Raw genomic sequence first — 12,964 nt, forward strand, 5'->3', positions numbered from 1 at the left:
TAAACGCACCTCGGGCGTCCTGACCAATATGATGTTTACAAAGACGTCCGCAATTTACCTGTACGCTTCAATCCGCCTCGTGTTATATATAAATCTACCGAGAGCAATGCGCCATTCATAGTTTCAGTCTTCACACTGTAAACATGCCACCCAAAGTTGGATCTAAAGGTTCTAAGAAAGCTGCCACCAAGGCTAAGGCCCAGAGAACTGGGGACAAGAAGAGGCGCAGGAGGAGGAGGGAATCCTACGCTATCTACATCTACAAAGTCTTGAAACAGGTGCACCCTGACACTGGAGTTTCCAGCAAGGCCATGAGCATCATGAATTCTTTCGTCAATGACATCTTCGAGAGAATTGCCGCTGAGGCCTCCCGTCTGGCCCACTACAACAAACGCTCAACCATCACCAGCAGAGAAATCCAGACTGCAGTCCGCCTTCTCCTGCCAGGTGAATTGGCCAAGCATGCTGTCTCTGAAGGTACCAAAGCTGTCACCAAGTACACCAGCAGCAAGTAAACTGCAGGGATATGTAGTTGACATAACCAAACGGCCCTTTTCAGGGCCACACAATTTTTTCGAAAAGCTACCATCATTACAATACGCAGTTACTGGTACATTAAATTTGTGTTCAATAGTCATGATTGTTTCACTATCAGAATGAGTACCCATCTTCACAGAAACTGAAATTACAACAGGCTGTCACATCTAAGAATAAAAAAAGTTCTGTCTCTATTACTGTACACCAATTACCTATTGATCTTCATTATTCAATATTATCGTACAATTTAATATATCAAAACAGTGCAATCTACAATATGGTCATAAAATAATGAGCTAAACATTATCAGTGTCTGCTTTTTCAATCATGATTAAAGTCAATTTCACTGCCCTATATTTTAATAGTTTTAATCCTTTTCACCATAGCAATTTAATATCATTTCAACATGTAAGATAATAAAAATACAATTCTGCAGTTTTCAATTAAAATTTCTGATTTCAATTACTTATTCTGTCATGTTTTAGACACTTACAAGAGAAATCAATGAGGGTTGGAGGATCAAATGACATGAATATATTTCTTTACATTATCATTAAATCAATGCGCAATAACTGACCTATTTAAATTTAAACAATAGTCATCTTCTGACATGTGAAATGTGGCTTACTTTAATATCATTCTTTGATTAGGCTAAGTGTAAAAGTGATTGTTCATAACACTCATGTGACTTCCAACCACTCTTATTTCGAGTGCATGTGGCAGGGGAAATGAATGCTAACTCATTACTAATGACAGGTAAAAGTGTAGTATGTCTCACAGAGCGTGTCGGTGTATTTCACAGCATTTGTGATAGAGGCATCTTTTCTAAAAGTTTGGTGGCCGTTAAAACGGCCGTTTGTTTGTTGTCAGTGCTGCAAGCACACAGGAGTGGCAGTTTAACCGCCGAATCCGTAGAGGGTACGTCCCTGTCTCTTCAGAGCGTAGACAACGTCCATGGCTGTGACGGTCTTTCTCTTGGCATGCTCTGTGTATGTGACTGCATCACGGATGACGTTCTCGAGGAAGACTTTCAAGACACCACGGGTTTCCTCGTAGATGAGTCCAGAGATACGTTTAACTCCACCTCTACGTGCAAGACGACGGATGGCAGGCTTGGTGATACCCTGGATGTTGTCTCGAAGAACTTTCCTGTGACGCTTGGCGCCCCCCTTTCCAAGTCCTTTTCCTCCTTTACCACGACCAGACATGTTTACGTTCAGTGAAGATGTACTGAGATGAACCTTGTTTCGCGATACCAAATTATATATAGCTTCAATTTACGACCCGTGAGAAGGCACCATACCTTGAAAAGTTCGGCAGTACAAACTAGGCGATTAGTAAAGTCAACGCTGATTGGCTAAGGTATAAACCCGCCTCGGGCCTTATCTGTTTTACATGGAATCCACATACACACATCTTACATATTTACTGTGTCGGTTTTCTTATCATAGTTTATACTTAATTTATATCATTAACTGTTACGAAATATTAAATATATATACATGTTTATATAAGTGTACTGCACACCTGTACAATTCATCGAAAAGAATTAAATTGGTAATAAATGAATGTGCAGTGTGTAAAAAAAAAAAAAAACCAAAACAAAACAAAACAAAACAAAAAAAAGACAAAAAGAAAAAAAACCTGATCAACAGGATGTATCAAATGGAATGAGGCAAAAGATATGGTCAGAGCCAGTAGCTAAAATCTAAGAGACATTAACTGATTTCACAAAATTAATGTAATTTATTCAAAAGACACAATATGATTCCTGTATTCCTTCTCCATAAAGGAACATACTCCTATTTTAATAATAATTAGCAGATTGACCTTTAGGAACATCATGACTATGTTATAAATCCATAATATAAGAATGATAATGGTATTTACATTTTTGTTATAATTAAAGATATCTTCTTATTTCTTTTTTTTAATGTACACATTTGTGTTAGTTTGAGTTTTGCTCGCAGTGGGACAGTTACCATTTATAGCAATAGTTTTGACAGTTTGTGATATATCAATTCACTGTTTCTCATGTTGTCCATTTGTTAAGAAAGTTTCCACTGAAATATACTTGTATTGCTGTATTTATTTTATTCATGGGATATATGTGTGCGTGTGTTTATGCGAGCCATCTTACATATATTTATTATAGATGAATGCACGCTTATTCAATAATTAGAGTATCAATTGTATGTAATGTGAAGGCATCTTTTCTAAAGGTTTTGGTGGCCGTGAAAACGGCCGTTTTGAGTTTGTCAAGAGACAAAAGAGAATCTAAGCTCTCTCGCCACGGATACGTCTGGCAAGCTGGATATCTTTGGGCATGATGGTGACTCTCTTGGCGTGGATAGCGCACAAGTTGGTGTCCTCAAAGAGTCCGACAAGGTAGGCTTCGCTGGCTTCCTGGAGAGCCATGACGGCTGAACTCTGGAAACGCAGGTCGGTCTTGAAGTCCTGAGCAATCTCACGGACCAGACGCTGGAATGGCAGTTTCCTGATCAGCAGCTCTGTGCTTTTCTGGTATCTCCTGATCTCACGAAGAGCGACGGTTCCTGGCCTGTATCTGTGGGGTTTCTTGACGCCACCAGTTGCTGGAGCGCTCTTACGGGCTGCCTTGGTGGCCAGTTGTTTACGTGGAGCTTTACCTCCAGTAGATTTTCTTGCGGTCTGCTTGGTACGTGCCATCTTCGACGAGTGTCAAATGAATGAATGAGCCAGACGGTCCTCTGTATACACTTTATACCGAGTCGACGATTAACTGTCTGCTCTCCGATATCACAGCACCCCCACTAACGACAATCGCCATTGGTGATCTTGACCGAGAGAGGTGGTCAGCGATTAGTCGATAATAACCCGTTCCGATTGGCCAGGTGAAAAAATCATTTCGATCCGGCTTTTGCACAGAATTTGTGTACTCCGAAAAATATCGTCCGTGTACTTAGTGGAACAAAACTTTTATTCCAATTATAACTAAAACTTATTTGATTTACATAAAGTATTAAACACCATCTATATTCTACAGGATGTAATTGATACTTTAAAAAAAGCTACAACCCATTAGAATATTGCACAACTTACATTCACTCAATATTTTAACCTATTGATTCTCTGGCATTAAAATGGGAATAGTATATGCTGAATGATCATCTGATATCTCAATTCAATTACAATAAACCCAGCATCATAACCCCCCCCCCCCCCCCCCAATAAATAAATAAGTAAATAAAGATATAGATTTATCAGAGAGAAACATAAAAGATCTATAGTTCAGAAGATCTACGCCATATGCATTTATATGTTTTATCATTCATGATTTAGCTAAGTAACAAAAGAACTTACTTTTATAGTTTGATTTGCACAGAAATATCCGGGCATGTAAGTCCAAAACACTAGTTGTAATTGTAAATACAGACACAATGAGAGCCACTTGATTCTGGAAAGAGAGGGGTAAAAAATCTCAGGAAGACTGTATGTTTCAAAGTTCATCATGCAAACTATAAGGTGTAGATTTCAGTTTTTTGCTATTCTGTTCAGTGTCAAAGATAGAAGAAAGAATAATGTAACCAGAGTAGAATCATAATAAAATAATGTTAAAAAAAATGCATGTTTGTTCTCTCTCTCTCTCTCGCTCTCTCTCTCTCTCCGTATGTTTCCTTTCAATCAGAATTCAACATCACTAATCTTATGATAATGTGTATCAACCCACTTTCTAGTTAGTCTACAACATATATGAATGATGTACATTATTTGTTGTACTCATATCGCTTAGCCTTATAAATGTTGGATTTGAATAATGTAAATGCATGTATTTTTTTTTTGTGTATTCACTAAACAGACCTCAATCAATATCATGCAGTTAGTTGCAGGAGCAAAATAAAAAACAAAAAACACATTCATAGCTATGTTTGGTGTTTGTTATTTCTCTCATCTCACCCCCCACCCATAATTTTTCTTTCAAATCTTCATTACTACTCCTGTAAATTTTACTACTCGAGTATTCATACTCTGGTCTGTAGCCGTGAACATTATGAAAAAAGCATGCACCTTGCATTACAAACCCTTGCCATGTTACTCATTTACAATTTGTTTATATCTCCTTTTTAATATCTTATTTGTGAGTTTGTGTTGTTAATGCCCCCCCCCCCCCCTTCTGAACCATACCATAGTCAGATATGAATTAATAATATGTAATAACACATTATCACAGAAAAACTAGAAGGGGCTTAATGTACCTGTATAAAGTGTATATGAATTCATTGTACTTGCATGTTTCTTTGCAACTTGCATTTGTAATTAAGGCATCTTTTCGAAAAATATTGGTAGCCCTGAAAAGGGCTTTTGTTGAAGGTTTGCAATCTGCAATGATGCTATGATTGCTTATTTTTTAGCTGCTGTCTTCTTGGGAGTCTTGGCTTTCTTTGGCTTGGCTGCTGCTGCTGCTTTTTTCGGAGTCTTGGCCTTCTTTGGCTTGGCTGCTGCCTTCTTAGGGGATTTGGCTGCCGTCTTCTTCTTGGGTGTCTTAACTTTCTTAGGTCCAGCTGCTTTCTTGGGGGACTTCTTCTTCTTCTCAGCAGTCTTTTTCTCCCCTGCCGCCTTCCTAGGCTTAACAGCTGTGGCCTTCTTTGGTTTGGCTGCCTTGGGTTTGGTGACTTTCTTCGCCTTTGGTTTTTTCTCTGTCTTTGGCTTGTCTCCTAACTTGAAAGAGCCAGTGGCGCCTGTTCCTTTGGCTTGTTTCAGAGCGCCTTTCTTCACTCCGTTCTTGAGTGCCATTTTAAGGTGGACATTAATGGGGTTGACGTCGTTTCCCACTTTAAAGTTGGCCATTATGTACTTCAGAATGGCCTGTCTGGAAGATCCACCACGCTCTTTCAGAGATTCCAAGGCGGCCCTGATCATGTCAACGTACTTGGGGTGTGCTGCAGGTACCTTAGGCTTAGTAACCTTCTTCTTGACTGGGGTTGTGGTTGCTGTGTCTGCCATGGCTTCGGACGAAACGAAAACGCTGTACAATTCACTGCGAACTAATACGAGGAAATAGTGAAGTCTCACGCTCTCGCTGCTTTTGTTTACAGCGGGCGCGGACGTCCTCGAAAACATCCCTTAAAATCGAAGCGCATATGCATAGTAGAATTGATGTGTGTTTTGATGCCGATGTTTACATCCTTGCTGCGCCGTTTAATGAGTACCGATTGCAGCTATTTTATGAAAATCACATTGTGTGGATATATCCCTACCATATCATCTGCATATTTTACGTAAATTCTCCGCTAAAGGAACTCAAATGAAAGGAAAACGTAGGACAGAGTAGCAAATTCCAACTCCAAATGCCGATAAAGTCACGCAATGTCTTTAAAATTGATAATTATTCACAGAAAATTACTTTTTTTTAACGTCCAACATACAGACATAAGTGTATTGTATATCGTCTATTGTGTAGAAGGCCCATACATATCTTCTTTTAAGTGAAATTCACACCAGGTCCATACACCCAGAAACACACGATACACAGAACAAGAGCAAGAGAGAATTATAAATTTTTAAAGTTGTCAGAAAGAAAAACAAATAAATAAAATAAAATAAGAAAGAAAAAGTCGTCACTTTAATAATAATATCAAAATATTCAGTGGCAAAAGTCATAGGATTTTTTGAAAAATAAAGAAAATTGAATTACATTATCTACTTTACGCGAAGTGCGATGTACAGTATAGTACGTGCAAGAAAACGGCGTTATGTTAACAAATGCACATACAGTCAAAAAGCATATCAACATAAATATAGATATACTAAGGTAGTAGTTGATCATGAATTGGGAAAAAAAACGGGTGATGAATGACGTGAATAAATAATTAGTTCATTTGTGCAATCATGATAACATTGCCAAAACTGCAGTTTTCACGTGTGCACATCTTACTTAGACCTTAATTTGTAATGCGCAGACCATGCATACGTAGGTGAATGTACATTCACCGTTTGGATATCAATTCAAATAGAAAAAGAATAATAATAATAATAATAAAATAACGCACAAATGATCTCCCCCATGAAACACTGTATAAAATCAGAATCGGATGTCGCAATTGTTCAAGTACATATCATTCTAACATTATGCATGCATTTATATCACTAGTTTAACCAATGTCAAACATGATCGAGATTTGAGCTCAAATTTTAATTTTTTCACACACTAATGTATTTTTGAGGGGTAGCTGATATAAATTAAATTTGTGTTTAGCATTTGAGAGCGTTGGAACAACATCAAATTGGATATTAATTGAACATGAATAGAAATTCATGTAATAGGTTGACGGTGTGTGGCAATGCATTCAATAAACGTGTAATGGGTATCTGCATTGTATATGTGTGCTTAATTACATGCTATAGAGACATCTTTTCGAAAAATATGGGTGGCCGTGAAAACGGCCGTTTGGTACAGACAAGTCAAGTCGACAGGGCTGACTTTTTACTTGGCGGCTGGCTTCTGGGTCTTCTTGGGGAGGAGCACGGCCTGGATGTTGGGCAAAACACCACCCTGTGCGATGGTCACACCGGACAGAAGTTTGTTCAACTCCTCGTCGTTGCGGATAGCAAGCTGCAGATGACGGGGGATGATTCTGGTTTTCTTGTTGTCACGGGCTGCGTTGCCTGCCAACTCCAACACTTCAGCGGCCAAGTACTCAAGGACAGCGGCCAGATACACTGGGGCACCGGCTCCCACTCTCTCGGCGTAGTTGCCCTTCCTCAGCAGACGGTGGATACGACCAACGGGAAACTGTAGTCCGGCACGGGAAGATCGGCTCTTTGCCTTTCCCTTCACTTTGCCTCCTTTACCACGTCCTGACATTTTAGATTGGTGTGTGGGTTGGGCGCTGACAAAATTAAATCAACGAATAACACGCCATGCGCTGCGCCACTCTATTTAAACACTTCCACGGATTGAAATGATCCACTAATCACAGCGCTCGTTTTAAACGCACCTCGGGCGTCCTGACCAATATGATGTTTACAAAGACGTCCGCAATTTACCTGTACGCTTCAATCCGCCTCGTGTTATATATAAATCTACCGAGAGCAATGCGCCATTCATAGTTTCAGTCTTCACACTGTAAACATGCCACCCAAAGTTGGATCTAAAGGTTCTAAGAAAGCTGCCACCAAGGCTAAGGCCCAGAGAACTGGGGACAAGAAGAGGCGCAGGAGGAGGAGGGAATCCTACGCTATCTACATCTACAAAGTCTTGAAACAGGTGCACCCTGACACTGGAGTTTCCAGCAAGGCCATGAGCATCATGAATTCTTTCGTCAATGACATCTTCGAGAGAATTGCCGCTGAGGCCTCCCGTCTGGCCCACTACAACAAACGCTCAACCATCACCAGCAGAGAAATCCAGACTGCAGTCCGCCTTCTCCTGCCAGGTGAATTGGCCAAGCATGCTGTCTCTGAAGGTACCAAAGCTGTCACCAAGTACACCAGCAGCAAGTAAACTGCAGGGATATGTAGTTGACATAACCAAACGGCCCTTTTCAGGGCCACACAATTTTTTCGAAAAGCTACCATCATTACAATACGCAGTTACTGGTACATTAAATTTGTGTTCAATAGTCATGATTGTTTCACTATCAGAATGAGTACCCATCTTCACAGAAACTGAAATTACAACAGGCTGTCACATCTAAGAATAAAAAAAGTTCTGTCTCTATTACTGTACACCAATTACCTATTGATCTTCATTATTCAATATTATCGTACAATTTAATATATCAAAACAGTGCAATCTACAATATGGTCATAAAATAATGAGCTAAACATTATCAGTGTCTGCTTTTTCAATCATGATTAAAGTCAATTTCACTGCCCTATATTTTAATAGTTTTAATCCTTTTCACCATAGCAATTTAATATCATTTCAACATGTAAGATAATAAAAATACAATTCTGCAGTTTTCAATTAAAATTTCTGATTTCAATTACTTATTCTGTCATGTTTTAGACACTTACAAGAGAAATCAATGAGGGTTGGAGGATCAAATGACATGAATATATTTCTTTACATTATCATTAAATCAATGCGCAATAACTGACCTATTTAAATTTAAACAATAGTCATCTTCTGACATGTGAAATGTGGCTTACTTTAATATCATTCTTTGATTAGGCTAAGTGTAAAAGTGATTGTTCATAACACTCATGTGACTTCCAACCACTCTTATTTCGAGTGCATGTGGCAGGGGAAATGAATGCTAACTCATTACTAATGACAGGTAAAAGTGTAGTATGTCTCACAGAGCGTGTCGGTGTATTTCACAGCATTTGTGATAGAGGCATCTTTTCTAAAAGTTTGGTGGCCGTTAAAACGGCCGTTTGTTTGTTGTCAGTGCTGCAAGCACACAGGAGTGGCAGTTTAACCGCCGAATCCGTAGAGGGTACGTCCCTGTCTCTTCAGAGCGTAGACAACGTCCATGGCTGTGACGGTCTTTCTCTTGGCATGCTCTGTGTATGTGACTGCATCACGGATGACGTTCTCGAGGAAGACTTTCAAGACACCACGGGTTTCCTCGTAGATGAGTCCAGAGATACGTTTAACTCCACCTCTACGTGCAAGACGACGGATGGCAGGCTTGGTGATACCCTGGATGTTGTCTCGAAGAACTTTCCTGTGACGCTTGGCGCCCCCCTTTCCAAGTCCTTTTCCTCCTTTACCACGACCAGACATGTTTACGTTCAGTGAAGATGTACTGAGATGAACCTTGTTTCGCGATACCAAATTATATATAGCTTCAATTTACGACCCGTGAGAAGGCACCATACCTTGAAAAGTTCGGCAGTACAAACTAGGCGATTAGTAAAGTCAACGCTGATTGGCTAAGGTATAAACCCGCCTCGGGCCTTATCTGTTTTACATGGAATCCACATACACACATCTTACATATTTACTGTGTCGGTTTTCTTATCATAGTTTATACTTAATTTATATCATTAACTGTTACGAAATATTAAATATATATACATGTTTATATAAGTGTACTGCACACCTGTACAATTCATCGAAAAGAATTAAATTGGTAATAAATGAATGTGCAGTGTGTAAAAAAAAAAAAAAACCAAAACAAAACAAAACAAAACAAAAAAAAGACAAAAAGAAAAAAAACCTGATCAACAGGATGTATCAAATGGAATGAGGCAAAAGATATGGTCAGAGCCAGTAGCTAAAATCTAAGAGACATTAACTGATTTCACAAAATTAATGTAATTTATTCAAAAGACACAATATGATTCCTGTATTCCTTCTCCATAAAGGAACATACTCCTATTTTAATAATAATTAGCAGATTGACCTTTAGGAACATCATGACTATGTTATAAATCCATAATATAAGAATGATAATGGTATTTACATTTTTGTTATAATTAAAGATATCTTCTTATTTCTTTTTTTTAATGTACACATTTGTGTTAGTTTGAGTTTTGCTCGCAGTGGGACAGTTACCATTTATAGCAATAGTTTTGACAGTTTGTGATATATCAATTCACTGTTTCTCATGTTGTCCATTTGTTAAGAAAGTTTCCACTGAAATATACTTGTATTGCTGTATTTATTTTATTCATGGGATATATGTGTGCGTGTGTTTATGCGAGCCATCTTACATATATTTATTATAGATGAATGCACGCTTATTCAATAATTAGAGTATCAATTGTATGTAATGTGAAGGCATCTTTTCTAAAGGTTTTGGTGGCCGTGAAAACGGCCGTTTTGAGTTTGTCAAGAGACAAAAGAGAATCTAAGCTCTCTCGCCACGGATACGTCTGGCAAGCTGGATATCTTTGGGCATGATGGTGACTCTCTTGGCGTGGATAGCGCACAAGTTGGTGTCCTCAAAGAGTCCGACAAGGTAGGCTTCGCTGGCTTCCTGGAGAGCCATGACGGCTGAACTCTGGAAACGCAGGTCGGTCTTGAAGTCCTGAGCAATCTCACGGACCAGACGCTGGAATGGCAGTTTCCTGATCAGCAGCTCTGTGCTTTTCTGGTATCTCCTGATCTCACGAAGAGCGACGGTTCCTGGCCTGTATCTGTGGGGTTTCTTGACGCCACCAGTTGCTGGAGCGCTCTTACGGGCTGCCTTGGTGGCCAGTTGTTTACGTGGAGCTTTACCTCCAGTAGATTTTCTTGCGGTCTGCTTGGTACGTGCCATCTTCGACGAGTGTCAAATGAATGAATGAGCCAGACGGTCCTCTGTATACACTTTATACCGAGTCGACGATTAACTGTCTGCTCTCCGATATCACAGCACCCCCACTAACGACAATCGCCATTGGTGATCTTGACCGAGAGAGGTGGTCAGCGATTAGTCGATAATAACCCGTTCCGATTGGCCAGGTGAAAAAATCATTTCGATCCGGCTTTTGCACAGAATTTGTGTACTCCGAAAAATATCGTCCGTGTACTTAGTGGAACAAAACTTTTATTCCAATTATAACTAAAACTTATTTGATTTACATAAAGTATTAAACACCATCTATATTCTACAGGATGTAATTGATACTTTAAAAAAAGCTACAACCCATTAGAATATTGCACAACTTACATTCACTCAATATTTTAACCTATTGATTCTCTGGCATTAAAATGGGAATAGTATATGCTGAATGATCATCTGATATCTCAATTCAATTACAATAAACCCAGCATCATAACCCCCCCCCCCCCCCCCCAATAAATAAATAAGTAAATAAAGATATAGATTTATCAGAGAGAAACATAAAAGATCTATAGTTCAGAAGATCTACGCCATATGCATTTATATGTTTTATCATTCATGATTTAGCTAAGTAACAAAAGAACTTACTTTTATAGTTTGATTTGCACAGAAATATCCGGGCATGTAAGTCCAAAACACTAGTTGTAATTGTAAATACAGACACAATGAGAGCCACTTGATTCTGGAAAGAGAGGGGTAAAAAATCTCAGGAAGACTGTATGTTTCAAAGTTCATCATGCAAACTATAAGGTGTAGATTTCAGTTTTTTGCTATTCTGTTCAGTGTCAAAGATAGAAGAAAGAATAATGTAACCAGAGTAGAATCATAATAAAATAATGTTAAAAAAAATGCATGTTTGTTCTCTCTCTCTCTCTCGCTCTCTCTCTCTCTCCGTATGTTTCCTTTCAATCAGAATTCAACATCACTAATCTTATGATAATGTGTATCAACCCACTTTCTAGTTAGTCTACAACATATATGAATGATGTACATTATTTGTTGTACTCATATCGCTTAGCCTTATAAATGTTGGATTTGAATAATGTAAATGCATGTATTTTTTTTTTGTGTATTCACTAAACAGACCTCAATCAATATCATGCAGTTAGTTGCAGGAGCAAAATAAAAAACAAAAAACACATTCATAGCTATGTTTGGTGTTTGTTATTTCTCTCATCTCACCCCCCACCCATAATTTTTCTTTCAAATCTTCATTACTACTCCTGTAAATTTTACTACTCGAGTATTCATACTCTGGTCTGTAGCCGTGAACATTATGAAAAAAGCATGCACCTTGCATTACAAACCCTTGCCATGTTACTCATTTACAATTTGTTTATATCTCCTTTTTAATATCTTATTTGTGAGTTTGTGTTGTTAATGCCCCCCCCCCCCCCTTCTGAACCATACCATAGTCAGATATGAATTAATAATATGTAATAACACATTATCACAGAAAAACTAGAAGGGGCTTAATGTACCTGTATAAAGTGTATATGAATTCATTGTACTTGCATGTTTCTTTGCAACTTGCATTTGTAATTAAGGCATCTTTTCGAAAAATATTGGTAGCCCTGAAAAGGGCTTTTGTTGAAGGTTTGCAATCTGCAATGATGCTATGATTGCTTATTTTTTAGCTGCTGTCTTCTTGGGAGTCTTGGCTTTCTTTGGCTTGGCTGCTGCTGCTGCTTTTTTCGGAGTCTTGGCCTTCTTTGGCTTGGCTGCTGCCTTCTTAGGGGATTTGGCTGCCGTCTTCTTCTTGGGTGTCTTAACTTTCTTAGGTCCAGCTGCTTTCTTGGGGGACTTCTTCTTCTTCTCAGCAGTCTTTTTCTCCCCTGCCGCCTTCCTAGGCTTAACAGCTGTGGCCTTCTTTGGTTTGGCTGCCTTGGGTTTGGTGACTTTCTTCGCCTTTGGTTTTTTCTCTGTCTTTGGCTTGTCTCCTAACTTGAAAGAGCCAGTGGCGCCTGTTCCTTTGGCTTGTTTCAGAGCGCCTTTCTTCACTCCGTTCTTGAGTGCCATTTTAAGGTGGACATTAATGGGGTTGACGTCGTTTCCCACTTTAAAGTTGGCCATTATGTACTTCAGAATGGCCTGTCTGGAAGATCCACCACGCTCTTTCAGAGATTCCAAGGCGGCCCTGATCATGTCAACGTACTTGGGGTGTGCTG

At 39.0% G+C, this 12,964-nt stretch overlaps 9 protein-coding genes across 9 annotated transcripts; 2 read left to right on the forward strand and 7 right to left on the reverse strand.

Annotated features, from left to right (window-relative positions):
* The first annotated feature begins 48 nt into the window (after positions 1-48).
* On the forward strand, positions 49-611 carry LOC136272805 (histone H2B-like). Its single transcript, XM_066075473.1, has one exon. The coding sequence runs from the start codon at positions 144-146 to the stop codon at positions 513-515; it is 372 nt and encodes a 123-aa protein (XP_065931545.1). The 5' UTR covers positions 49-143; the 3' UTR covers positions 516-611.
* A 544-nt stretch (positions 612-1,155) lies between these two features.
* LOC136272807 (histone H4) lies at positions 1,156-1,789 on the reverse strand. The gene has a single exon (XM_066075476.1). The coding sequence runs from the start codon at positions 1,743-1,745 to the stop codon at positions 1,434-1,436; it is 312 nt and encodes a 103-aa protein (XP_065931548.1). The 5' UTR covers positions 1,746-1,789; the 3' UTR covers positions 1,156-1,433.
* Positions 1,790-2,459: 670 nt separating this feature from the next.
* On the reverse strand, positions 2,460-3,424 carry LOC136272801 (histone H3). The gene has a single exon (XM_066075469.1). The coding sequence runs from the start codon at positions 3,223-3,225 to the stop codon at positions 2,815-2,817; it is 411 nt and encodes a 136-aa protein (XP_065931541.1). The 5' UTR covers positions 3,226-3,424; the 3' UTR covers positions 2,460-2,814.
* Positions 3,425-4,760: 1,336 nt separating this feature from the next.
* Positions 4,761-5,640, reverse strand: LOC136269601 (histone H1-delta-like). Its single transcript, XM_066075468.1, has one exon. It carries the CDS (start codon positions 5,635-5,637, stop codon positions 4,918-4,920), a length of 720 nt encoding a protein of 239 aa, XP_065931540.1. The 5' UTR covers positions 5,638-5,640; the 3' UTR covers positions 4,761-4,917.
* A 1,301-nt stretch (positions 5,641-6,941) lies between these two features.
* LOC136272808 (histone H2A) lies at positions 6,942-7,513 on the reverse strand. The gene has a single exon (XM_066075477.1). The coding sequence runs from the start codon at positions 7,379-7,381 to the stop codon at positions 7,001-7,003; it is 381 nt and encodes a 126-aa protein (XP_065931549.1). The 5' UTR covers positions 7,382-7,513; the 3' UTR covers positions 6,942-7,000.
* Positions 7,509-8,337, forward strand: LOC136272809 (histone H2B-like). The gene has a single exon (XM_066075478.1). The coding sequence runs from the start codon at positions 7,649-7,651 to the stop codon at positions 8,018-8,020; it is 372 nt and encodes a 123-aa protein (XP_065931550.1). The 5' UTR covers positions 7,509-7,648; the 3' UTR covers positions 8,021-8,337.
* A 323-nt stretch (positions 8,338-8,660) lies between these two features.
* LOC136272810 (histone H4) lies at positions 8,661-9,294 on the reverse strand. The gene has a single exon (XM_066075479.1). The coding sequence runs from the start codon at positions 9,248-9,250 to the stop codon at positions 8,939-8,941; it is 312 nt and encodes a 103-aa protein (XP_065931551.1). The 5' UTR covers positions 9,251-9,294; the 3' UTR covers positions 8,661-8,938.
* A 670-nt stretch (positions 9,295-9,964) lies between these two features.
* LOC109617650 (histone H3) lies at positions 9,965-10,929 on the reverse strand. Its single transcript, XM_034446806.2, has one exon. It carries the CDS (start codon positions 10,728-10,730, stop codon positions 10,320-10,322), a length of 411 nt encoding a protein of 136 aa, XP_034302697.1. The 5' UTR covers positions 10,731-10,929; the 3' UTR covers positions 9,965-10,319.
* Positions 10,930-12,265: 1,336 nt separating this feature from the next.
* On the reverse strand, positions 12,266-12,956 carry LOC105320430 (histone H1.5-like). Its single transcript, XM_034446805.2, has one exon. It carries the CDS (start codon positions 12,939-12,941, stop codon positions 12,423-12,425), a length of 519 nt encoding a protein of 172 aa, XP_034302696.2. The 5' UTR covers positions 12,942-12,956; the 3' UTR covers positions 12,266-12,422.
* Positions 12,957-12,964: the final 8 nt, after the last annotated feature.

Source organism: Magallana gigas, chromosome 2, assembly GCF_963853765.1.
Source record: "Magallana gigas chromosome 2, xbMagGiga1.1, whole genome shotgun sequence".
Lineage (NCBI taxonomy): Eukaryota > Metazoa > Mollusca > Bivalvia > Ostreida > Ostreidae > Magallana > Magallana gigas.